General features: G+C 39.5%; 2 protein-coding genes and 2 long non-coding RNA genes across 5 annotated transcripts; 1 reads left to right on the forward strand and 3 right to left on the reverse strand.

The window, feature by feature from the left end:
- The first annotated feature begins 4,887 nt into the window (after positions 1-4,887).
- LOC131217641 (uncharacterized) lies at positions 4,888-5,259 on the forward strand. The gene has a single exon (XM_058212578.1). It carries the CDS (start codon positions 4,888-4,890, stop codon positions 5,257-5,259), a length of 372 nt encoding a protein of 123 aa, XP_058068561.1.
- Positions 5,260-7,829: 2,570 nt separating this feature from the next.
- LOC131257567 (uncharacterized) lies at positions 7,830-8,606 on the reverse strand. Its single transcript, XR_009177500.1, has 3 exons — positions 8,544-8,606; positions 7,958-8,382; positions 7,830-7,889 (listed from the first exon to the last, which is right to left on the reverse strand). It is a non-coding gene; the product is annotated as an uncharacterized LOC131257567 (long non-coding RNA).
- A 1,759-nt stretch (positions 8,607-10,365) lies between these two features.
- Positions 10,366-11,179, reverse strand: LOC131217642 (cysteine-rich receptor-like protein kinase 8). Its single transcript, XM_058212579.1, has 3 exons — positions 11,145-11,179; positions 10,933-10,993; positions 10,366-10,845 (listed from the first exon to the last, which is right to left on the reverse strand). The coding sequence occupies exons 1-3, from the start codon at positions 11,177-11,179 to the stop codon at positions 10,366-10,368; spliced, it is 576 nt and encodes a 191-aa protein (XP_058068562.1).
- Positions 11,180-11,332: 153 nt separating this feature from the next.
- Positions 11,333-17,253, reverse strand: LOC131217165 (uncharacterized). Of its 2 annotated transcripts, XR_009157213.1 has the most exons (5): positions 17,105-17,253; positions 16,375-16,572; positions 14,995-15,042; positions 14,752-14,843; positions 11,333-11,398 (listed from the first exon to the last, which is right to left on the reverse strand). It is a non-coding gene; the product is annotated as an uncharacterized LOC131217165 (long non-coding RNA). The 2 variants fall into 2 exon arrangements; XR_009157212.1 differs by having other exon boundaries at positions 16,375-17,247.
- Between the last annotated feature and the right edge of the window lie 7,753 nt (positions 17,254-25,006).

The following is a 25,006-nucleotide window of genomic DNA, read 5'->3' on the forward strand; positions in this document are numbered from 1 at the left end:
TGGATTTGCAAACCACATCTCGGTGGGCCCAAAAAATGATTATGAATGTTTTAATGGTGCACGGCCCCTCCCCACTTCTGTATGTGGTGTGGCCCACACAAGTCACAGATTGACTTGATTTTTGAGATCTAGGCACATGATAGAATGGTGCATCTGACGTATAGGGTAGATGTTCGAAAAACATCACGGACTTGTGAGGTCGAGCGCATAGTACCTTTTCCCTATATATATAATACACTCTAGCAACATAATAAGGGTTTTTTTTAAAGCCATCTACTTATGAGAAAAATCCATTGACACCCATGCATGTGTCAAAGTGGCACGCATGCGTGCCATCCATTCCATTTATCAGTTTGGGCCAACCATGTAAAATGCCCTAATTTGATCCGGACCCAAACCAAGTGCAATCGGATCCGGATTAGGGTCCTCACATCGAAACTTTAAGACCCAAACCCTTGACAGCCCTAGGTTGGGCCTAATGATACAAAACCTACAATCCGAATTAAAATAAAGAAGGAAAGTATTTATTTCGCAATCAGTAATTGGACAACGGTAGCCACATGTTTCATTTTCTGGTCGGGTTTGGACGGGTCTCAGACGAGTCTGACCCGGTTACAATTAAATGGGTCGGCTCTTGCCAATCTTGACGCTTGATAAACTTTAATACGTGTGCTGGGTCAGGTCACAGAGTAACAGAGGTCGGGGGTTGAGCCGCGGCTATATTCCTTGACCTGTTTAGAAAACGTGTCGGGCCAGGGCCGACCGTAACAGGGCCCGAAATGGACCGATTGCGATGGAACACCAGCCTGCTAGCTGGTGTCAAAGCTCTGTGGGCCCTACTATGATGTATGTATTTTATCCACTACGTCCATCCATTTTTTCAGCTCATTTTAGGTCATGATACCAAAATTGAGGTATATGCAAAGCTTAAGTGGACCACACCACAGGAAATAGTGTGGATTGAACACTTACCGTTGAAAACTTGGGCGCTACAGAAGTTTTAGATCAAGCTGATATCTTTGTTTTCCCTTCATCCAAGGTTGCGTGACTTTATAAACAGGTTGGATGGAAAATAAACATTGAGGTGGGCCGTAAGAAGTTTTCAACGGTGAGAGTTCAATCCCAACTCTTTTCTTTGGTGTGGTCCACTTGGGCTTTGGATCTGCCTTATTTTTGGGCTGATGATGTAAAATGAGCTGGGAAAATGGATGGACGCCGTGGATAAAACACATACATCATCAGCTAGCTGGGTGCCCAGGGAAACCGCGTCCGATTGCGATGCCTAACTTACGTCTTCGTATTTTCGTAAGCTATTGTGTCGTTAGTTTTTACGAGTGGGACCCATGTCTAGGTAATCTGGACCGTTGATATGATGGACTAATCGCTGGGATAGAGACCAAATCAGTTGCAAACGTGGTCTCTCACCAACCATCCATCAAAGAGATTATGCGGCGACGTTTTGAGATGATCCCTTCAAACTTTGACCGCTGTGCTGTCCATCTAATCGACGAGGAAGGACAAAAAATCGGCGAGTCGAAACACCAGTCAGCGCTCCATATCCATCACGTGCTATTTTGGAGGATCATCAGTTCGTAAACGGATTGGCTCCTCCTCCTAACACCAGCACCGTGGCTGGTGGTCGGTGCTCTGTGGGCCCCATCATGATGTATGTATTTCATCTATTCCGTTCATCCATTTTTAAATATCATTTTAGGTCTTTATCAAAAAAATTATATGGATGTAAATCTCAGGTGGACCACACTATAGGAAAAAATAATGATTGGATATCCATCATTTAAATTCTCCTAAGGCTCACTGTACTGTTTATTTGAAATCCAATCTGTTGATTAGGTCATAAAGACCCAGATGAAGGGAAAAAACAAAACCCAGATGAAGGGAAAAAACAAATATCAGCTTGATCCAATACTTTTATGGCCCGTAAAAAGTTTTTAATGGTCGACGACGTTCATTCAACACTGTTTCCTATAATGTGGTCCACTTGAGATTGGAATATACCTATTTTTTTTTTATATACATAAAATAATCTAGAAAAATAGATAAATGGCATGGATGAAACACCTACATCATGGTGGGGCCCACATAGCACTGACCACCAGCCATTGGGCGGTGGCAGGGGGAGTAGCCGATCCGTTTCCCATCAGTTCCTCTATCTGACAACCCTCTCAGCTAAATTGAGAAGTATCCCAGCGTCCATCATAAGTGGGGCCCACCACGGCGAAAATATCGCAAGGCGTAATTAATCCGGTGGTACCCGTCCCTGAATCGGGCCAAGAATTAAAATAAGATCTTGCCATTGGGAGGTTTCGTTACCTTTTTCAGCACACCCAGTGGGACCCGCCAGATGGACGGCTCGGATCTCTCTTGAGCATACAACGAGCCCCTAATTAATTAATTGGGAAAATTGTTGGTTAGGATCTAGGGCTGTCAATGGGCCCGGTTGAGGTCTGTAAACGCCAGCCCAAGCGGGAGGCCGGTGGCCATTGCCACCCGTTGATAGACCTATATGGACTGTTAAATTGCCAACATGGATGATGTACCACGGCTCAGATTCAGTAAATCCAGGGGAGCATCCAGAGTACCGTGATTGCTGACGCGGTGAGATTTTATTAAGTCAGATGTGTTGTCAGACAATATGTTTGGGTTGGGTCCTGCCCTCGCCTGTACCGTAATCTGTCCATGCAGATGCTATGTAGGGCCAACCGTGATGTATGGGTTTTATGCAAACCGTACATGTAATTTTTCATATCATTTTATAGCGTAAGCTTAAAAATAAGATAGATCCAAAGCTCAAGTGAACCACAACACAGGAAGTGGCCGTGGCAATGACACTCACCGTTGAAATAATCCTATGGGTCACCGCGATGTTTATTTGCCTTTGCCATCTAACCTGTTGATAAGGTCATATAAACTTGGATGAATCGATGACATAAATATCAACTTTCATCCAAATCTTCTTAATGGAGCTCCTAAGAAGATTTTAATGGTGAGCGTTTAATCCCCACCGTGTAGTCCACTTGAGTCATGGATCTACTTTATTTGTAGATTCATATCGTAAAATGATCTGAAAAATGGATAGACGGTGTAGATAAAACTCGTCCATCACGGTGGGCCCACAGGCGGGCAAGACCTAATCTGCTTCCCTTCTAAACATGCTTTGCTCAAGTCATTTAATAGCGGGCCGGCAGCTTAAATCTCATCACGTAGTTGAATCGGGCGCGGATTGCGTACTACCCCCGCCCGTCCCTAGCTCCGAACGGGCAGTTCTGTGGGTGGGCCACCATGATTTATCTATACATCCAAACCGTCAATCCATTTTCTCAGATTATTTTAAGTATGAACACAAAAATGAGGCAGATCCAACGCTCAAGTGGACCACACCAAGTAATAAGCTTGGTTGCATTAAAATGCACACTGCATTAAATGCCAGTTGCATTAAATGCAAGAGTTATCTGTGGTGTGGTCTATTTGATTGTTGGATCTGCCTCATTTTTGTTTTGATACCTTGAAATAATATGAGAAAAGGGATAGACGGTTTGGATGTACTGATATATCACGGTGGGCCAGCCCACAGAACTGCCCGTTCGGAGCAAGGGACGGGCGGGGTTAGTACGCAATCCGCGTCCAGTTGAATGAGGAGCTCACGGAAACGGATTGGCTACTCCCCCTGACACCAGCCAATGGCTGGTGGTCGGTGCTCTGTGGGGCCCACCATGATGTATGTGTTTTATCCATGCCGTCAGTATATTTTTTCAGATCATTTTAAGGTATGATACCAAAAATGAGATATATCCCAATCTCAATTGGACCACATTACAGGAAACAGTGTTTAATGAGCTTCGACCATTAAAAACATTTTGGGGGCCATAAAAGTTTTGGATCAGGCTGATTTTTGTTTTTTTTTCTTCATCTGGGCCTGTATGACTTAATCAACAGATTGGATGTCAAATAAACAGTACAGTGGGCCTTAGAAGGATATTAATGGTGGATATCCAATCACTATTGTTTTCATTTGGTGTGGTCCATCTGAGATTTATATATCTCTAATTTTTGGGTTCAAGCCCTAAAATGATCTTTAAAAATGGATGAACAGAATGGATGAAACACATAGATCATGGTGGGGCCCACAGAGCACCGACCATCAGCCCCGGGGCTGGTGTCAGGGGGAGTAGCCAATCCGTTTCCGGAGCTCACATGCCAGCTGTCAGGACGGCAATTGGCCAAACTTAATCCCCAAGAAAAGAGAAACAGTCAGGTAGTCGCCACAGCACCATGAGCTCACGCAACTGCACCTTTTCTCTCTCGGATGTGGCAGTTTCATTACATCCGATCCGTGAGAAAGGTCATCCCAATGGTTAAAAACATTTTCCTTTCAGCATCAGCCAATCCACTCATTATTTGCCCCACAACACTATGTTAATCAGATCACTGCCCATCCATTAATTTTGATGAAATAGCCCATCTAATCGTTGAATAGGCATGATTTTCCTATCAGATAGTCTCCATGACTGGTCCCACCTCTTAAGATATGCTGCAAAAATGAAAACTTTGCAGAAAAAGGGGAAGTACCGTTAAGTTATGGTACTCAACGGAGTACCTGATCATTTATCAAAATAACACTAAACTCAAAAATCGCCGATTACGTAGAATTTTGACCGTTTCGAAAAAAACCTACGTCTAAATCAGACTTTTCTAGGCCCTCTTGTTTCTCACGCTTCTCTTTCATTATCTCCTAGCAACTTCAGAAAACCGTGTTCTCTCTCTCTCTCTCTCTCTCTCTATATAAGCTCACCAACACCCAAAACTCTTCAAAATCTCTCTCTCTCTCTCTCTCTCTCTCTCTCTCTCCTTCCTTGATTTCTATAGACCATGGTGTTAGGAAACTGGTTATTGCTAAGCCGTCTAAAGAAGGCAATACAGAAAGTAAGATTCCTACTAAGCTTCCACGTCCACAAATGGCGTCTTCCATCGATGATTGACTCATCAAGTCAGCGGCAGCTAAGCTTCAACAACGCTCCTGGCTTGATTGATTGCACGGCAGATGTTGATGTCGAAGACTGTGAGATGGGTTTGTCGCCATCGCCAATCCAAAGGACTAGAAGCGATGCATCCGATGACATCGACAGGAGAGCGGAGATGTTCATCGCAAACTTCCATCGACATATACAAATGGAACGGCAGGTATCACTTGAGCTTCGGTACGCAAAGGGAGTTGGCCTAGAGCGGACTCGATCGGATTGAGGAAAATGGTTTTTTATTTTCTTCCTTAAATTCGACCAATGCAATGGTATGAAGGGTTTGGATCGACTTCTATGGATATAAAGATTTTTTTTTTTCCCATCTGCACATTACATTATTTATTTATTTTTTAATTGGGTAATGGTGGTGATTATTTGATGAAAGCCACCATTTAGGGTTTTGGGTTTGTTTGGATTGTAAAGCCGGGAAGCAATTAAATGTATTTGGTTTTGGTTTCTTGCTTCTATGGTTGTTTGTAGGCTGTTTTTTGTATAAACCCCATGTGCATTTTGTATAGTCGATTCTTAGATGGAAGCATGCATGGTTGCCTACGGTGTTGGATTTTTTGTTATGATAATAGACCTTCAATATCAATTTCATTGGATTTTTCTATGAAACGAGCCATCCACCAGGTTGGCCCTTCCACACACACACACACACACACACACACACATATATATATATATATATATATATAGAGAGAGAGAGAGAGAGAGAGAGAGAGAGAGAGAGAGAGAGAGAGAGAGGGTCATCCTTTTGAGCGGTTGGACGTTATACATACTCGATAAATTGGCATTTATGTTAGTTGATGATAGAAATCTCATCCAACTAGCTGTATGTGTCTGTGGAAGACTTCTCTTTCAAGACTTAGGTGGTCTCACAAGCTAGTTAAATATTGATGGTGTTATAATTCCACTGGCACTAAAATGTATAGGCCGTGCAAATACGGACAACATCCAACCTGTCCAAAAGGTCAGCTCTACCTTGGAGAGCATATCTAGCCCAAAAATCAAGCCAAACCACACAAAAACTGAGCCACATCACAGATAGCAATGGACAAGCACCCATATAATCCAAAGTATAAATGAGTCCATCAGTTCCAGCTGATTTTCATGGTGGGAACCACCAGTTCAACATCTGGGCCTGAACTAATCACGGGCCCTTCCGTCAGATGATGAAATCGAAAACGGGACCCAATTCAGCAAATTGCCGTCCCCAAATCAGAGGCTAAGCCAACGAATCCGATTTTGGAATGCTGGCCTTTCAATAGTGGGTCTCACAACTTGTAGAGTGTAATTTGGGATTATGTTTGCCACGTTTACAAATTCTAAGTGCCTGAGCATCAGCCATCGACAGCCCGCCAGAGCATCAAATAACTTCCCTTATTCTTAACTTTTCCCTAGCCATCAACAATCTGCACCATACATGTTTGGACAGGTTGGTCATCAGCAATGTCATGGCCCTGCCTGATAAAATTACAGACTCGGTGGTTCACATGGTTGGCATTGTTGGGTTGGACGTCATCAAAAGTTCTGAGTGGCCATCGCTGCAAACATCAGCTTAAGATGCTACTTCTTATTTCCCACCAACGTGGAGTACATCCCATCCGTGCAAAAGGTCTGGAACATCATGAGGATAGCTGGGCCTGAAAATCAGGCTGACCCACTTATCGGATGCCAACAACTATAGATGGGTGATCAGATTATTGGCCATCCATTGAATTTGACGGTTAGCCCACCTAATGAGTTGATTGGCCAGAATTCTATGGTAGGTTACTGTCATGACGGGGCCGGCCATTTGCATGGCTCTGAAGTCCTAAACATGTAACACGCATGGTTCTGATGTCCTAAACATGTAACACATTCATGGTAAAAAAAAAAGTGCAGCAAGGTAAGCATAGAGTAGGATGTGTGGGAGGCCTGGCCTAGTACAGATAGGGCTTGGGCCCTGAACTGCCCTCCAAGGCCATGCCCAGGATTGAACACCCACCGTTAAAAACTTCTGGAGGGCCTCAGAAGTTTTAGAACAGGTTAAGATATATATATATATTTTTTCTCTCTGTTCCCTTCATCTAGATCTATGTAACCTTATGAACAATTTGAATGGCAAATAAACATCATGGTGGACCCTAAGAAGCTTCAACAGTGGTCGTCATTATCAGCACTGCTTCCTATGGTATGGTCTACTTGAGCATTTTTGGGCTCATGATCTTAAATGGTCTTGAAAAATGGATAAACAGTGCGGATAAAATCCACACATTAAGGTGGGCCTCACAGAGCTCCTACTGGGACTGACTTCTGTCTAGGCAGGTCAGGAAGCAATTGGCAGATATGTGTCGTGTAAGGGCATCGTGGATTCCTTTTATGTTTTGTGGTTAAAACCATTTATATAACAAGACTCATCCCAGTACAGAGAGAATGCCTTAAAAAAATTACTAGGATGGGACTTGTACATATATTTTGGACAAGCTGGGCAAAGGCTACGGATAAAAGCCGTAGCCATAGACCTATAGCTACGGTTTTAGTCCGTAGCACGACCGTAGTCGTAGGTGCCGTAACAATAGGTCTTAAACCTATGGCTACGGATTAAATCCGTAGCCATAGATTACAATAGCTACAGATGTAATCCGTAGCAATTATTTCTGTAGCGAAAAGTGCAAACAGCTACGGATATTATTTGTAGCTAAAAGCAGTGCTAGATCCGTAGCAATATGCCGAATTTAATAACGGCTACAGTTGTCAGATTACCAGCTACGGTCAATATCCGTAGCTATTTCCTACATTTAAAAAATTCATAATCATTTGTTCATTCAATTACCACCTACATAATCATTCATTCATTCAATTACAATCCTTCATTAATTCATTCGATTACAATCAATTACAATCCTTCATTCATTCATTCAATTATAATCAATTACAATCCTTCATTCAATCAATTACAATTACAATTACAATAATGCTGAAAATACAAATCTTGGTGAGTCTGTGTGCACTCGCATATGGTCAGGTACATCCTTTATCCTGGCCTTTGGCTTCATTAGAGAAATTTCTTGACTTCACCCTGAAATTTCAATGATAAGGAATTGAAAAAGAATATAGATTTTGACGGTATGGTATTTTTTTCACAAGTAAATAGGCCTTTTTCAGCCATCAGCCCATCACCTACCTGAAGAATCAAAAACTGATTGTTGTCTAAGTCCATTCCTTTTCCTTTCAATTTCTTAGTGACCTCTGTAAAATTACTTCCACGGTCATTTATATTGTACTTTGAAGAGTTGTCTCGAAATACAACTCTACTAATGACAAAGTCACTTCCTACAATAGCTTCATATGTTCCATCATCCTACAAATAGTCATGGCATTCATAAATCGGAATGACCATTGGAAGAAAAAAGAAGACAAAGTGAAAGAGGTGCATCATGTATAACCATGTTCTTTTTTTTTCTTAATGAATTAATAAAAACTCAAAGATGAATGAAATTGACACAAAAGGAATAGTCTCACCATATCAATTATCTCCTGAAAGGGAACATAAATGCCTGCACTGTCCAAGTTTTGGTGATTGGTGATTGGTATAACAAAAGTTGTGACCTGAAGGAAAAAATAAAAAAGAAATACACATTTCAGCATGAACCCTACGAGGAAACAAATGTTACTATTTTCATTCATGATTTTCATACCTTGCTCCACTGAAAAACTTCACCATCATCAAACTTGAGTTAGAAGACCAACAGGATCAAGTTGAATTGAACGGCCCCAAAATTTGCTTTTCAGATTACTGTCTCCCTAAAATTTCCATCATCTACCTTCACAGTGGCATGCAACAATCATTGGATGATGACTGACCTATCTCAAAGTAAAATATCAAGTTACCTCCTTGACTCAAACCAAGTCAACAATGTGAAGTCTTATCAAATTCTAAAACTCGTCAAACCAATCCATTTGACAGGTTTCTGAGCACTAGATAAACCAACAATGTCGACCTTGATTAGATTCCCACATATAAATGGAGCTTACTTGCTTAGCTCGTTTCCCAAATACAAAGAGCATTGCATCTATAACGTTGCTTTTACCACTTCCATTCGGACCCACTACCGTTGAAAAACTCTGCAAATAATAGAAAATTCAAATGAGACAATAAACACATGAGTCAAGATGTAGTGCACAAAGCAAAATTGTGTGAAATTCACAATCAAGTAACCAGAAAGGGACCAGATCCAGTTCCAAATTAGAATTTTCATTTTAGAATTGAAGAGAACTGACCTATGTAGAAGAGAGAAGCTTAGAAAGTTTTGGTGGAGACCTGATTTTTGGAAAAAAAAATAACACAATCAATAATTCATAAAAATAGATAACTGGACTAATTGATTTTTTTTTCATGTCTTTCTCCATTAATAATAGATCTCTCATTCTCCACAAGCACATCTTCAGATTTCAACAATACACTGTACGGATCAATGGCATGCATACAAGTGGTAATAGAATCAAGCTAGGAAAACTAAATGTACAAATAGATGAACAGATCCAGAAACATACATGCTTTAACAACAAAATAAACCACATCATCTTCTGAGTATTACAAATAAACCACAATCCCATAATCATGCTGCCAGGATGAGCTCAACTGTTGATTTATGAAGCTGAATGCGAGCCATTGAAGTTCATCATTTTAGGCTCTGTTCGGTTGCCACTTCAAAGTGATTTCATCTTATTTAGTTAACAGTATTATGTATTGGAGATCATAGTTTAGTTTATGTAAATTATGGGTTATCAAGAGTTTTTTATCCTTATGGAAATCTATAATACACAATTAACATTAGGATGCCTTTGGTTGCACCAATTGAAATTTCATGATATTTCACCATGAATCAGTCCAGTTTGGTGAAATTTTTCATGAAATTTGGTGCAACCAAATATACCCTTATATAAAATGAGATGGACTCATTTTTAAGTAGCAGCCAAACAGTCCTTATCTATTAAAACTAGCATGGCATATGGTAGCTTTTATTTTTTTGGGGGCCTGAAATTCCACCGATTGGATTATCTTAAACACTCAATCAATTGCCTACATTTTGTTCATTATCCATGCTTACATAGAAAATGTCTATTTCACAATCGTTATCACCATAAACATCTCATTTCAGTAATGCTACATGAGGAATACCAAATACAGCACTGGTTTTAGAAGAGAAATATAAAGAACAGTTGAACGAGTTGGAAAACTATGGAAACAGTTCAAAGAACTATTGTCTAATTTATAAACCTCTCTCAAACAAACACTCTTTAGACCTATCAAGGGCGTAATTCGGTAATTGATGCCTCATTCCTAGAAAGTGGCAGAACCGAACTTCCAGATTTTATCTGTCTCACTTTCATGAAAATTTGAATCCGTTGGGGATACATCAAACTCCATATTAGTCTCTCCAATGAAGAAGGCAGGTTGCCAAGGAGCAGGGAGGGTGACAGAGTAGGCATCGAGCATGAGAAGAACTGGTGACATGGTGGGCCACGCTGTTGCTTCTTGCTGCACACATAGCAATCCAATGTGAATGCACCTTAGCACCTCAGCTCGCTCGTAATTTCCTCCTAGAGTTTCATCTATCAGCTCCAATGACTTTCCTTGGCTCCAAAGCCGCCATGTATAGTTTGTAAGGTCCAGATCACTTTTGGATTCCTGAAAACCAATTGTCTTTCGTCCTATCACAAGCTCTAAAACTAAAATGCCAAAGCTATATGCATCCGATTTTGCTGAAAACTGGCCATGAATGATGTACTCGGGCGCCACATATCCATATGTGCCGGCAATCTGACTCGTATTTCCATGAGTTTGGTCTCCATCAACACTACTTCATTTCTAAGCTCTTCCACTCCTCGCATTGACGTCCTCGCTAGCCTTTTCATTGCTATTTCCTAACCATCCATTAGCTTCCCCTTGTAAACGGGACTGAAGCCACCTTCACCAAGCATGGCATATGGTAGCTAAAGCAAGCAAAACGTAGCAGAGAAGACAAATGTTTGGAAGGACCATCAAGTGTTTACGAAGGTTGTCCATAGCAGAACATTTTGCTATATTTCAAGAATATAAGCTTATTGTTAGGAAGTCACCATCTGCCATTCAAAACATTCTGCAGATTCACCATCTGCTTATAGTTAGAAGCTTATTCCTCAGTTTCATTTATTTCCTTACTAGTGGCATACGATAGAATCTACTGCTTGTTGAAGCTTATAGTTAGAAGCTTGTTGAATCTACTGCTTGTAGTGTCTCTGAGGTGTGATTCACTAAAAATGGAAGAGCATAAAAAACTCACCAATGACTTCTCTATTCACCAGTAACTAACAACACCAAAGCATCTTTTAATCTGAAAGTGAAAAGAAAAATCCAATCAGCCCGACTTTTTGAAGCTATAAAAGCCATACATCCCATTTCCAAAACCAAAAGAATATCAAAACTAGTGGTTCGTTCCAAGATGAGCTCTAAAAGAATGAACTCTTGACCAAAACAAGAAAAAAAAGAAAACAAGAATAGAAGTCTCTATAGTCTGAAATCTTTTGCTCAAAAGAAAATAAGAATGAACTCTTGACCAAAACAGAAATGTCCTGTAAAGCATTTAATGATAACTTTAGCTCCCTATTTCCAATCTCTACTCAGAAAATTAAATGAGGCTGCAATTGACATTAAAAGCGTGAGAAAAGCAATGCTCACTTGCACAACCTACTCAAAGAACACACGCAAATCACGTAATGAAACATAGGTGATGTGCCACTCAGCATCCATCAATAGCTTATATTACATCCCAACAGAAAAATGTTGAAATACAGTCCACAGTCCACAGCGAAACAAACACATGAAGATAGACACTCACATGATTACATAATCAAAACTGCAGGAAGTGAATTACTTTGTACATATTCACAAAACAGTCAAATAAAATTTTGAATTAATTTGTACATATTTACAAAACAGTTAAACAGAAGTCTAAATAGCTGAAAAGATTAAAAACATAAGGAAAATCATCAATCCTTGAAAAGTTCTAGAGAGGGAAACCCTTCATGAACTAGGTAATTTTCCCTCAAATGGAAGACCTCCACCAGACTATAAACATGATTAGGTTTATCATATTCCCCACAGCCTCTCCATAACCATGGCAATATAATCCAAAAAAGAAAAAGAAAAAAAAAAAAAAAGCATAAACAGAAGAAGAAAAAATTTAAGAAAAGAAAGGCAAAGAAAATCACCATCTCTATGTGCTTTCTCCATAAGTAGCCTGTTACCAGCCATGTTTGGGCTCATGTCGAAAAGGTTAACCATTCTTCCCATACATCCTGGGAATCGGTTCTCAAAACTGCAGACTGTTTTGTTCTAAAACTCGTTCATCTCACCTGAAAACCTATCATAGAATCCTCTTTTTTTCCTTCGTATTTCCTCTTTGGAATTAGGAAACAAGCCATCACAAATTACCATCCAAGTCACAAAAATCACCCAACCAAGGAAAAATCTTCATGTGTGGCACTGTCATCAACTCATAAATATACAAAACAAAAGAAAAATACAAAGTAACTAAGAAACGTGATAACCCAGACTGATTAAAGGTCCTGAAAATAGATGTAACAAATTGTAAAGGGGAAAACAGGGTTTGGAATGGCAATGGATAAGAATTCCCACTGCACAAAAGTGCCCACTACACAAAAAGCTACAAAGATCCATTAAGGCAATGGATAAGAATTCCCATTGCCAAAGAAGAACAAAAGACCCCTTCCTCAGCCAGGGAGTCTTCTACTGCGGGTTCTATAAAACTAAAATTGTTCAGTAAAATCCCTCAAACAACATGCAGTTTTCTCTGAAGCTAAAACTTTGATTATTATTATTTTGTTGCAGTGGGGCACATGTTGTATGTATATGACATCCAACTTGTCCCACAGCTGAATCCTATTCGAAGATCAGACAAATGAAAATTCTGTTGGATCCAACCAAACAGTGGGCCACACCATAGAAAATAATATCTGCTGCCCAAAAACATCCAAATCGAGGTGTAGCTCATATGATGATTGGATCGAGACGATCTTGGTGAGGTACATACCATGTGGGCCCCACAATTCTCAACTAGTAATCTCATCCCCACGAATCACCTATCTCATAAATTTGGTCCGTGGTGGTATTTTATATATATATATATATAGGTACAATCAGCATTCCTAAGGAATTTTGTTCTTACAATTTCTACGGAAAAAGTAACAAAAAAAACAATAAATATGGCCAGCATCCATAGTTTGTGAACAGGACTTGCTTCCCAATGTGATCCACCTGCTCTTGGTCCATGATGCACACCATAAATCCTGCCTGAGAACCATGAACAGGTGATATCTTGCCCATGTGTGGCACTAGGTTTGCACGTAAGCAAAAATGCTATTGACATCTAGAATGTACATCCAACTGGCTCAACCATACATCTGGCCATAGATAAAAATCATAGTTAAATGATCCTAGATTCGGATGCGAGAGGATTCGAATGGTGCTGGCCGCTTGCCCAAACCTCATCAGGCTTTCATACATGGTTTTCACTTGTTGAGAGGTACAATAATGCAAGAACAATGTTAGTAGAGTTAGGATTTCTATAACATACGTGGAATACTGAGTCAAATGAATTTTTCAGAGACTCAAGTTCTTACATGTTGGTTGTTGCAAACCATATAAGAGCATTGGATAGGGGAAAAGGAAAAACACAAGTTAACTTTACTCTAACGAACTATATAATGATTTATTTAACTAGGGAGAAACAGATATGCTACGAAACACCAAAATGTAAAATAACATTACCATGAACCATGATCGCAGTAACAAATCACACTGATCGGACAACTACAGCGATTTGACAAATGCATGGAGCATATCATAGAATTCTTTGCACTCGTGTATATTTACAGATTTGAAGTAATATTATTTAAACAAGATCTAAAAATACAAGCACGTACATTTCCAGCACATGGGCCTCAGTGCTTAGTCCAAACATTCAGGTTTTGTAACATTACAATTTCTCTATCAATCCACTGAAAATCAACCAGTCATGCACACTCCAATGTCAAAAGAACTACAATAGACAAAACAATGAGCAAACTAGAACGCTTAACTAATTCATGAAGATGTATCCATGTATGTTCAAAACCCAACATTCAGCCTTCACTTCGGTTTCTGGGATGAATCAGTTGGGTCAACGAATACCTTGCTATTTTATTAGAAAATTTCAAGCTCTGTACGCGGGACTATGAGCACAGTCAAGGATAATCAAGTCAGTAATATGACCAGACGGCTGTGAATTTTAAAACTCATAATAGAACCATAAACAACTGATGATAAATTATTGCAGATGTGCCAGACTCGAGATCAAACATTATTTTTAAAGCAATAGAGAAAGGGCCAAATTGATGATCAGTAACAACTCAAAAATCAGCATAAAATCCACATATTAGCCAAGTTGATGGCTTGCCAAATGCCCAAAAACATACCAGCCAAGCACATCCCAACATATCAAGAGTAACTTACAAGAATCAAGTTTCAAGGCATAAAACCGAACATATCATGACGGTTTTACATTCATATAAATCATTCCATTCAACCATCAATTAGATGGATCTATCAACTGCATCTAGTAATGAAGGCTTGCACATTCGGTTCCAAGTAATCAGATACAACAAATATATAGGAGATCATAGGTACCTGCATATAATATAGTTGGGCCTTGTCCACAGAATTGCAAGATGAGAAAGTTACTCAGGATCTTCTCAACTAATATCCATTTCAGCCAACAGCTAGCGCATATAGACAATACAATCATCAGCTTTGAAAGCAATTATTATTTATTATTCAAGGTCTATTAAGAAAAGGACCAGGTAGTTTTCACAAGCAGCTCAATAAGGCAATTCAACATGGAATTGACAAGGTAGTTAATAGATGAAATACCCCAATGTTATTGTATTTCCAAAGCTTATAAACTCCATAATCAATTACCTGTAGCCAAAAACCAGCTCATGTCAACCAACAACTTTACACACATCATTTCTTGAATAAGCATCCATGTAAAAATCAACAGGAGATTGTCCAGGCATGGCATGGATATTGCTAGTTACTAAAAACAAAATTGCAAGCAACCTACAACTAAATGTGGCCAAAAACTATACCTAGGCACAAGCCCTTAGAGGTTTGCAATCCCCTCCATAGTCATCTCTACACAAATAGACATGCCAACCTGGCACATGCACAGGAGATCCAATCCAGTTTATCAGGTGAAACCACCATTAAACAATTAGATCATGGTATATGCTTTTCGCACCCTATAAAGCTATTGGGTTTATCAACATATGATAGATACTTATACCCCGCCTCATCCGGGTTAATTCCAATAGGGAGCTTCAAGATTTGAAACAAGTAAATTTTTTCCAAGCATGCATCTAACAGTCATGGGGGCCATTCAGGGTAATTTTCAAATAATAATAATAATAAATATACTGGCTGATTCCTTGTATCCATGAGATACTAACCTGCATGTACTTTGGCATGTAACAAATGGTACTAAAAAACTTACATCTACAGATTTTAAATAAAAGGCTGACTACGATGATCATCTTCTGTTACAGGTGAAAGACTTTTTTCTTTGATTTTTTACAAAGTTCCATTAATAGAGATTCCTTTAATTCGTAAGTGTTTCCTCAGATCCATGTTTGACCAATCGATGGTCTATTTGGCCTGATCTACATGAGACACTGACATCAAAGAAAAGAAATAGTTCTAGTGAACTTATCTCTAGAAACTACAAGTATTTAGGGCTGACATTTAAGATTTAGGTGTTTGGTTCCACAGTATAACACGAGATGTGTGGCTGGTCTTCCTGGCCCTTCGCTTTCTAACATACAGGGTTACCTGCTTAGGGGCCCATGGTATTCTCCGATTCAAACTGTTCATCTGCCAGCCTTGACAGTAGCTGAGTGATGTACTGGAAATACACCAAATAAGAAAATCCTAAGCCTTTGATATATGGACTTGTCATTATGAAATATGGAATGTTAATGTACTCAGTCTACATTTTTAGACCACCAAGATAAGTGTTTGGAACATCCTAGGATATTATAGGGCATTCCTCCTCCATAATGAGGAACATCATATCAACAGTTTGGAACCCTAAACCATGGGCCACACATGCAGTGAAGCATCTGATGAATAGGACTTTCTAATTCATCTACAAATCTACAATCACCATTTATTTATTTCGGTTAGTTACAAACATGGCGAGTGAAAGAATTCAAGGAAAAGCAACAAGGAGAGAGGAAAGGAGTGTCAGAATACCTGATCGAGCGAGTTGTAGTTATTGGGAATTCTTGAATACCCTCTGGATTCTTTATGGTAGATATCATAGGATTCCAAAGTAGAGGTATTCCCTCCTATGATTACTACTAAAATTTCTATATGCTTAACAGAATCAGTAGCTTTATTCGAACAAATGGCTTTCTACCACCAGCAGAACCATCCAATCACATCCTATGACTGCACAACATATCAGATAATTAAGCTTAATACTTCATACCAATACATAGGAAAACCAAAAAACTGATGCTGCAGAATTATTGAAATGTTTCTTTTAAGAAACTGAGTGTAGTTTAATCTGAATTTTTATCATTTCTATATATGCATGTGGCAGTTTTCCCAGATTTAAACAGTCAATTTTAGCATTATAACTGTACACATGAAATCTGATATACATATATAGTACATTGTGAAGTTTCTATTAGAAAAGTTATAACAATAGAACTTTTCTTCTACACCATGTACAGAAAAACCTAGCTCAGGGGAATAAAGCAGGGTTCTCTCCAATACAACAAGTTTGGGTCGTTTGGCATTTTATCAAGCATGTAAGGTGCCAAAGAATAACATAACCATTTTTTTTTTTAAATGACTGATGTAAACTATACAGATTCAATCATTTGCAACTCATTTTATAATCTACATTAATATACAAAATCCAAAGAAAAAAATCGATTGAATTGATGAACGAAAAATATGTATAGAGAAAGAGGACCTGTAGATCTTCCGGGAGAAATTTGTGCTTTATGGAGAGATTCATTGCACGCTTGAGGTGCTGGATCGTGGGGTCGATGATCTCACGAGGAAGGTGGGCTAGGGCTTCCATTCTTGCTTCCATGTGCAAGAAAGAAAAGAAGAGCAAGGGTTTTCTTACGGTCTTACCTGGCGCGAGAGCTCTTTTTCGGGCGCGGGAGCTCTCTTTCGGGCGCGGGAGCTCTTTTTTTGGTGCCGATTTGGTAATACATATGACGAAGGAATTAGAGACGAACGGTTTTGTTGGAAGCTCCGTGGGGCCTACCGTGATGTATGTGGTTTATCCACACCATCCATTCATTTTAAAATATACTTTTAGTGCATGATCCCAAAAATAAGGTAAATCGAAGGCCCAAGTCGACCATACCACAGATAACGGTAGGCACTTAAATCTCGACTCTTTCCTACCATGTGGTCCATTTATGAATGCTATCTACCTCTGTTTTTGTGCTTATGCCTAAAATAAGCTTTCAAAATGGATAGATGGCTTAGATGAAACACGGACATCACAATGGACCCCATAGGTCCCCTTAAAGTGGTGAGATTCTAGCTTTTAGCTACAGTTTAAAGGAGATTATAGTTACAGATATAATCCGTAGCAATATAGCTACGGTTTATATCCGTAGCAGAAGAGTCCCATAGTCCATAGCCTTTACTCATTTTTTTGGTAGTGATGTACATATATTTTGGACAAGCTAGACTTTCACAACTAAAGTTAATAACACAGAAAAAGGTCTTCTACAAACCCTTCAAAGTAACATAAAAAAAAAAAAAAAAGAAAAAAAAAGAAAAGAAAGGAAAAGAATATTAAATTTATTTAAACTGAGGTCTTATCCTCGAAATATACCATTGACTCACCAACAGCTTAGATCGGCTGGTCTGGATGGGAGAAAGAAAGGGACATCCAGGACGTGGTTTGGATAGTGACTACACAACCAGCCAGCTAGCAGGTGTCAAAGGTTTTTGGTCCCCACCTTGATGTATGTGTTGTATCCCTGCTTTTTCAGATCATTTTAAGGCATGAGCCCAAAAATAAAGCTGAGCCAAATCTTTGGTTGGACCACGACATAGGAAAAAATTTTTGATCGGATATCCACTCTTAAAATCTTCCTTGGGCCCACTATAATGTTTAATTGCCATAAGGTTATATAGACTTAGACGAAGGTAAAAGACAAATATCAGCTTAATTCAAAAATTTTGTGGCATCCAAAATGTTTTTAACGATGTGTTTAGTATCAATTATTTCCTGTTGTATGGTTCACCTAAGATTTAGATATGCTTTATTTTTTAGCTCATACCTTAAAATGAATGGACATAGATAAAACACATACATCATTAGCAGAGCCCACAGAACTTTCACACCATTTAGCTGGCTAGGCCTGAGAGCTGGGATCGAGCTTAAATATCAAGCCTGGTTAAAGATCAGAGCAGGGCTTGAAATACGGCCCACACGATCGGAGGATTGCGTGCCACGGCATGGATTCCGTAGATCTGGAAGCATCGTCTGACGTGGTGAGATTTTATTGGACAGGTGCTGATAGACTATTAAACATGCTTTGCTGACATCATTTCTGACAATAGCCCGCAGTTTATCCCAATCCAACCACGTTAGCTACACATGACCGAATCAAACCAGCATCCACGTGGCACTCTTATGCTAGTTGTCAGGACGGCAAATGGCCAAACTGACCCCACGTGGCACTCTTATTCGAGTTGTCATGACGGCAAGTGGCCAACCTTACGCCGCAAAGAAAGAGAAACAGTCAGGTTGTGGCGGTTACCGAAGTGTACCATTTCTCCCTCAGATGTGACACGTGTCATTACATCCTAGCCGTTAGAAAGTCCATCCAATCATGAAAAGCGCTTTTGTTCCAGAATCAGGACGATCCACTGATCGAGTGGGCTACAAAACTATGTTAATCAGATCATCGTCCATCCATTGATTTTGATGGAATAGCCCATCTAATCGTTGGATAAGGGTGATTTTCATATCAGATGGTCCACATGACTGGGCCTACTTCTTACACAGTCTAGATGTGCTGCAAAAATTAAAACTTGGCTGTAAAAGGGGAAGTTCGGTAAGCTTCTGGTACTCAAGACAGTACCTGATCATTTATCGAAATAACACCAAACTCAAAGAATCGCCGATCACGTAGAATTTTGACTTCTGAAAACCCCTACGTGTTAAGTAGACCTTTGCCGGCCCTCTTCCTTGTCACGCCTCTCTTTCATCAGCTCCCTAGCAACTTCACAAAACCGTGTTCTCTCTCTCTCTCTCTCTCTCTCTCAGCCTATATAAACTCACCTCCAAAATCTCTCTCTCTCTCTCTCTCTCTCTCTCTCTCTCTCAGCCTATATAAACTCACCTCCAACAACCAGAACTCTTCAAAATCTCTCTCTCTCTCTCTCCCTCTCTCTCAGCCTATATAAACTCACCTCCAACAACCAGAACTCTTCAAAATTTCTCTCTCTCTCTCTCTCAGCCTATATAAACTCACCTCCAACAACCAGAACTCTTCAAAATCTCTCTCTCTCTCTCTCTCCCCCCTCCTTGATTTCTATACACCATGGTATTAGGAAACTGGTTATTGCTAAGCCGTCTAAAGAAGGCCATACAGAAGGTAAGATTCCTACTAAGCTTCCACGTCCACAAATGGCGTCTTCCATTGATAACTGACTCCTCAAGTCGGCGGCAGCTAAGCTTCAACGACGCACCTGGCTTGATCGATTGCATGCAAGATGCCGATGTCGAAGACTGCGAGATGGGTTTGTCGCCATCACCAATCCAAAGGACTAGAAGCGACGCATCCGATGACATTGATAGGAGAGCGGAGATGTTCATCGCAAACTTCTACCGACATATTCAAATGGAACGGCAGGTATCACTTGAACTTCGGTACGCAAAGGAAGTTGGCCTAGAGAGGACTCGATCGGATTGAAGAAGATGATTTTTTATTTTTTTATTTTTGTCTTCCTTAAATTCGACCAATGCGATGGTAGGAAAGAATATAAAGATTGTTTTTTTCCTTTCTACACATTACATTATTTATTTATTTTTTTAATTGGGTAATGGTGGTGGTTATTTGATGAAAGCCACCATTAGGGTTTTGGGTTTGTTTGGATTGTAAAGCAGGGAAGCAATTAATTGTATTTCGTTTTGTTTTCTTGCTTCTATCGTTGTTTGTAGGCTGTTTTTTGTATAAACCCCATGAGGATTTTGTATAGTAGATCCTCATATGAAAGCATGCATGGTTGTAAATGGTGTTAAATGGATTTTATGTTATGATAATAGATTTCAACATCAATGAAATTGGCTTTTTCTTTGATTACATTGGTATAACCGAAAACCAATTTTCAATCACGATTGTAACGTAGAAAGAAACATTCAGCAGGTTGGCCCTAATATAAAGATTAAAAAATGATAATAGTAACAAAGAGAGGCTGACTTTGTTATCAGGTGGTCCACATGTGCAATTTCGGCAGATCCGGGTGTTTTAATTTTTTCTATGGTGTGGCCCAAGATGAGCATCAGATAGATTTTTTATTGGTTGCTCTTGGTGGTGGGGCCAACTTTTTGAACGGTTGGATGTTATACACACTCGACAAATTGACATTTATGCGAGTTGATGATAGAAATATCATCCAACTGGCTGTATGTGTCTGTGGAAGACCTATATTTCAAGACTAAGGTGGTCTCACAAACTAGTTAGATGATTGTGTTATCAGACCACTAGCACTTAAATGTGGCCGATGTCAAGTACGGATAAAATCCAACTTGTCCAAAAGGTTGGCCCTACGACGGAGAACATCATGTAGCCTAAAATTCAAGCCAAACCATACAGAAGCTGGGCCACACCACAGAAAGCAATGGACAAGCGCCAATGTAATCCAAAGTATAAATGGGTTCACCAGATATGTGAATTGGCCCACATTTTGTGCTAGCTTATTTTCATGGTGGGCCCACCAGTTCAACATATGGGTCTGAATTAATCACAGGCCTTCCTCCATCGATCTAGATGCAATTGCCTCTTATTTTACGCGTTGCATACAAAGACTCAAACTAAACGGTCAGATGGTGAGATGGAAAATGGGACCCAATTCAGGAAATTACCATCCCCAAATCAGTGGTAAGCCAATCCGATTTTAGGTCTAAAGAGCGGAAGCTAGGGCCTCGCGATTTGTGTAGCTTGAGGGTTCCAGCATATTGTAGTGGAGAGTGACTCTATGCTTTTTCTTGAGGCATTTAACAATTTATATATAAAAATAATAAGAAGTAGGTAGGAACTATTTGCATAATAAATTAAAAAGGTGTGTGTGTGTGCGTGTGTGTGTGTGTATATATATATATAAAGTCAAGTCTCTTCATATTACTCAACTATGGTTAAAATTGTCCAAACACTGCTAACATATAAAATATTTTTATGAGTGAAATTAAAATTTAAGTTAGACACCAATCATATTTTTAAAATTTCAAAATATTAATTTTATTTAAAATATATTTCCTTCAATGTTCTTTAAATATTCCAAATTTCTCAACCTAGGAAAACCAATTGCGGGAATAAACTTAGCTAAAGTTACTAGCAATTATATATATTATGGACGACTTGCAAAAGCAAAGATAATTACGTAGCAAAAAGTCTTCATACAAACCCTTCAAAATAAAAAATAATAAAGAGAGGAAAGAAACCTAGATTTGCTTCGACGACTCGATTTCTACCATTGACTCACCAGATCAGATCCGCCGGTCTGGATGGGAGACAAAGGGTCATCTTCTGCCAAAGAGATGGTTATTATCATACTACAATAACAACTCAAAATTAGAACATGATACATCAAACCAACTCTAGCTTGGACGCGGTTTGGCTGGTGACCTATCACCGGTCAGCTGGCTGGTATTAAAGTTCCATGGGTCCACCATGATGTATATATTTTATCCATGCCGTGCATCCATTTTTCCTCCTCATTTTAGGACATGATGCCAAAAATGAGACAGACCTAACTCTCAGGTGGACCACACCATAGGAAAACAGTGTTGATTAAACGTCCACCCATAAAAACTTCGGAGGGTTCACTGTAATGTTTATTTGCTATTCAATCTGTTTACAAGGTCACATGGAGGGAAAACGCAAATATTATCTTGATCTGAAACTTCTGTGGCCCCCAAAAGGTTTTCAACTGTATGCATTCAATATCCATTTTTTCTTATTGTGTAGCTTCTCGAGCACCTTTCCTTCTCCCTCTGCCGATAGAAGCCAAAACGCATCTTCCAAATTTCCTTACACTACTCTCTCTCCCTCTCTCTCTCTCTCTCTCTCACATATGGTTTTAGGCAACTGGTTATCACTGAGCCGTCTAAAGAGAGCTATCCAAAAGGTAAGGTTCTTGCTAAGCTTCATGGTGCACAAATGGTGTAGGAACATCTCCTTCACTGGATCACCCTCAAGTAGGCGTCAACTAAGCTTCAATCGTTCGCTGAGCTTGACCGATTGCACTGATGATGCCGATGATGAAAATCACGAGATGGGCACATCGCGGATCAGATTTCAAAGGACTAGAAGTGATTCATCGGACGACATTGATAGGAGAGCAGAGATCTTCATCGCTAACTTCTACCGACATATTCAAATGGAACGACAGGTCTCACCCGAGCTTCGGTACACCAAGGGAGACAGCTTGGAGCGTGGACTGAACAGACTAAGAAATGACATTTGGAGGATGAAAATGGTTTTGGAAATTATTTTGGATGAGAGGCTTCTTCAAGAAATGGTTTTGGTTATGACTTTTATGTGATGGAAATGGTTTTGGATTTGACAGGATTGCAATATGAGAAGGTTAGAATTTTAGTTTGGATTTGTGATAGTTGTTGTTATTGTTGTATGTTTGTTTGTTTTGTTTTTTTCTGTTTTGTTAAAACATATATGTTGGAATTGTACACTATCTATGAAATAGATATAAGATCCAAAAAAAATAAAATAGGAAAAAGTTAAAAAAGAAAAAAAAAGAAAAAAAAAGAAAGATGAACGATCCAATACAAGTTCTTCATAGCTTATTAGGATTGGAATCTTCATGGTGGGGCCTGCTTTTTTTAAAGATTGGATATTACTACACACGCAACACATTTACATGTGTGCTAGGGGTGGATGGTAACTTATTGCCCGTTGAGGTGTACGTGATCGTTTCACTATACATATGTACATGTATTTATTGAGATGTGTGTGTAGTAAAAGTGTAATTTGAGGAAAGATAATGAAATTATCAGTTAATGTTTGTACTACAAGTGGGTATGATAGTTCAGTGATCCAGAAATGGGCCGCACTTCGGATTGACTATGCCCATAAACCTACTGTAATGGAAGACTAGCCATCCAATCTCTGACCTTCTATCTTTTGAAGGTGAACCGTAACTGTCTATCTGCAGGTCACTGATCAGAAGGCAAGCATTCAGCCCTCGAGAGGTTTGGGGCATGGCCTATCCTCGGTAGGTCCCACCAGGTCGACACTCCAGAAGGAATATTAGTCAGAGAGGGAGGACCCTATGTGATAGTTAGATCAAAACGATGTGCATTAAGGGCATGTTTAGATGCACTATCAAGTTGAATTGCAGTAACTAGTCATACAAAGTGCAGTAACCAAATCATAAATACTGTACCTCAGTGCTCATACTGAATACTAGTGAAGATGGCGTGATCACTGATCACTTGCTTAGAAACTAGCATCTGGGCACGCTTTATGATCTCTAAATATGGCAATCCTTGGTTACATGTAGCTGGCAATATTCAACCGCATGGTGCCTCCTCTCTTTGGAAGCAAGTAGTTAGGTTCATTACAAGAAAAGGGGGTTTTAGCCTCGGTTCAAAACTATGGCTAAAAAGGTAAAAAACTGAGGCTAAAGCCTTTAGCCTCAGTTATCCAAACCGAGGTTGAAACCCCCGTGGCTAAAGGCTTTAACCTCAGTTTTAGCAACCGAGGCTAAAATGACTTTTATAGCCTCGGTTCTTCAAGTGAGGCTAAAAACCTTTTTAGCTTCAATTTTCTCGAAATGAGGCTAAATCAAAATTTTAGCTTCCATTGTTTTCAACTGAGATTAAATCCAAATTTTAACCTCAATTGCCTCCAACCGAAGCTAAATCTATTTTTAACCTCGGTTTTCAACAACAAAAATGTTGACGAGATATAGGATTACCTCGATAGTCTTGCTGAAAAAATACAATTATGGGACTATTACCCAAAATCGAACACCACGTCTAAGCCGACTCAATCTAAGGAGAAAGGTGGATTGTATCTCTTGAAAGAAGAGGATGATCTCAAGTGTAAAGTGACTATGCTCCTAAGGAAAGTTGAGGCCATGGAAGGAAAGAAGGATAAGGTTAATGAAAGTGTTTGCGGCATCTGTGATTGCAACATTCATACAACTGAAAATTGTCCTACAATACCCGCCTTTCGAGAAGTGTTGAATGAACAATCTAATGTCGTAAATAATTATTAAAGACCTTTCAATGGACCGATCTCTAATACGTACAATCCTGGTTGGAAAAATCATCCAAACTTTAGTTGGAGAAATGGACAAACTGCTACCCCTCAAAGTTTCTTCAATTAAAATCCAAATCAGGGGAAACCTCAAGAAGAACCAGTTCAAAATTTCATGCAAGAGTAGACCCAGGCAATGCGAGACTTTATGCAAAAGATGGATTCATGAATGACGGTTATAGAAAAGGGGATGCTTCCTGCACAACCGCTCTCCAATCCTAAACCGCATTACAAGATAAGTGATCCTAGCTCTTCAAATCAAATGGGGCACGCTAAATCCATCACCACTCTTAGGAGTGGGAAGATCATTGATAAAACCCTTCCGATTAGGCCCAAAA

This window comes from Magnolia sinica, chromosome 10 (assembly GCF_029962835.1).
Source record: "Magnolia sinica isolate HGM2019 chromosome 10, MsV1, whole genome shotgun sequence".
Lineage (NCBI taxonomy): Eukaryota > Viridiplantae > Streptophyta > Magnoliopsida > Magnoliales > Magnoliaceae > Magnolia > Magnolia sinica.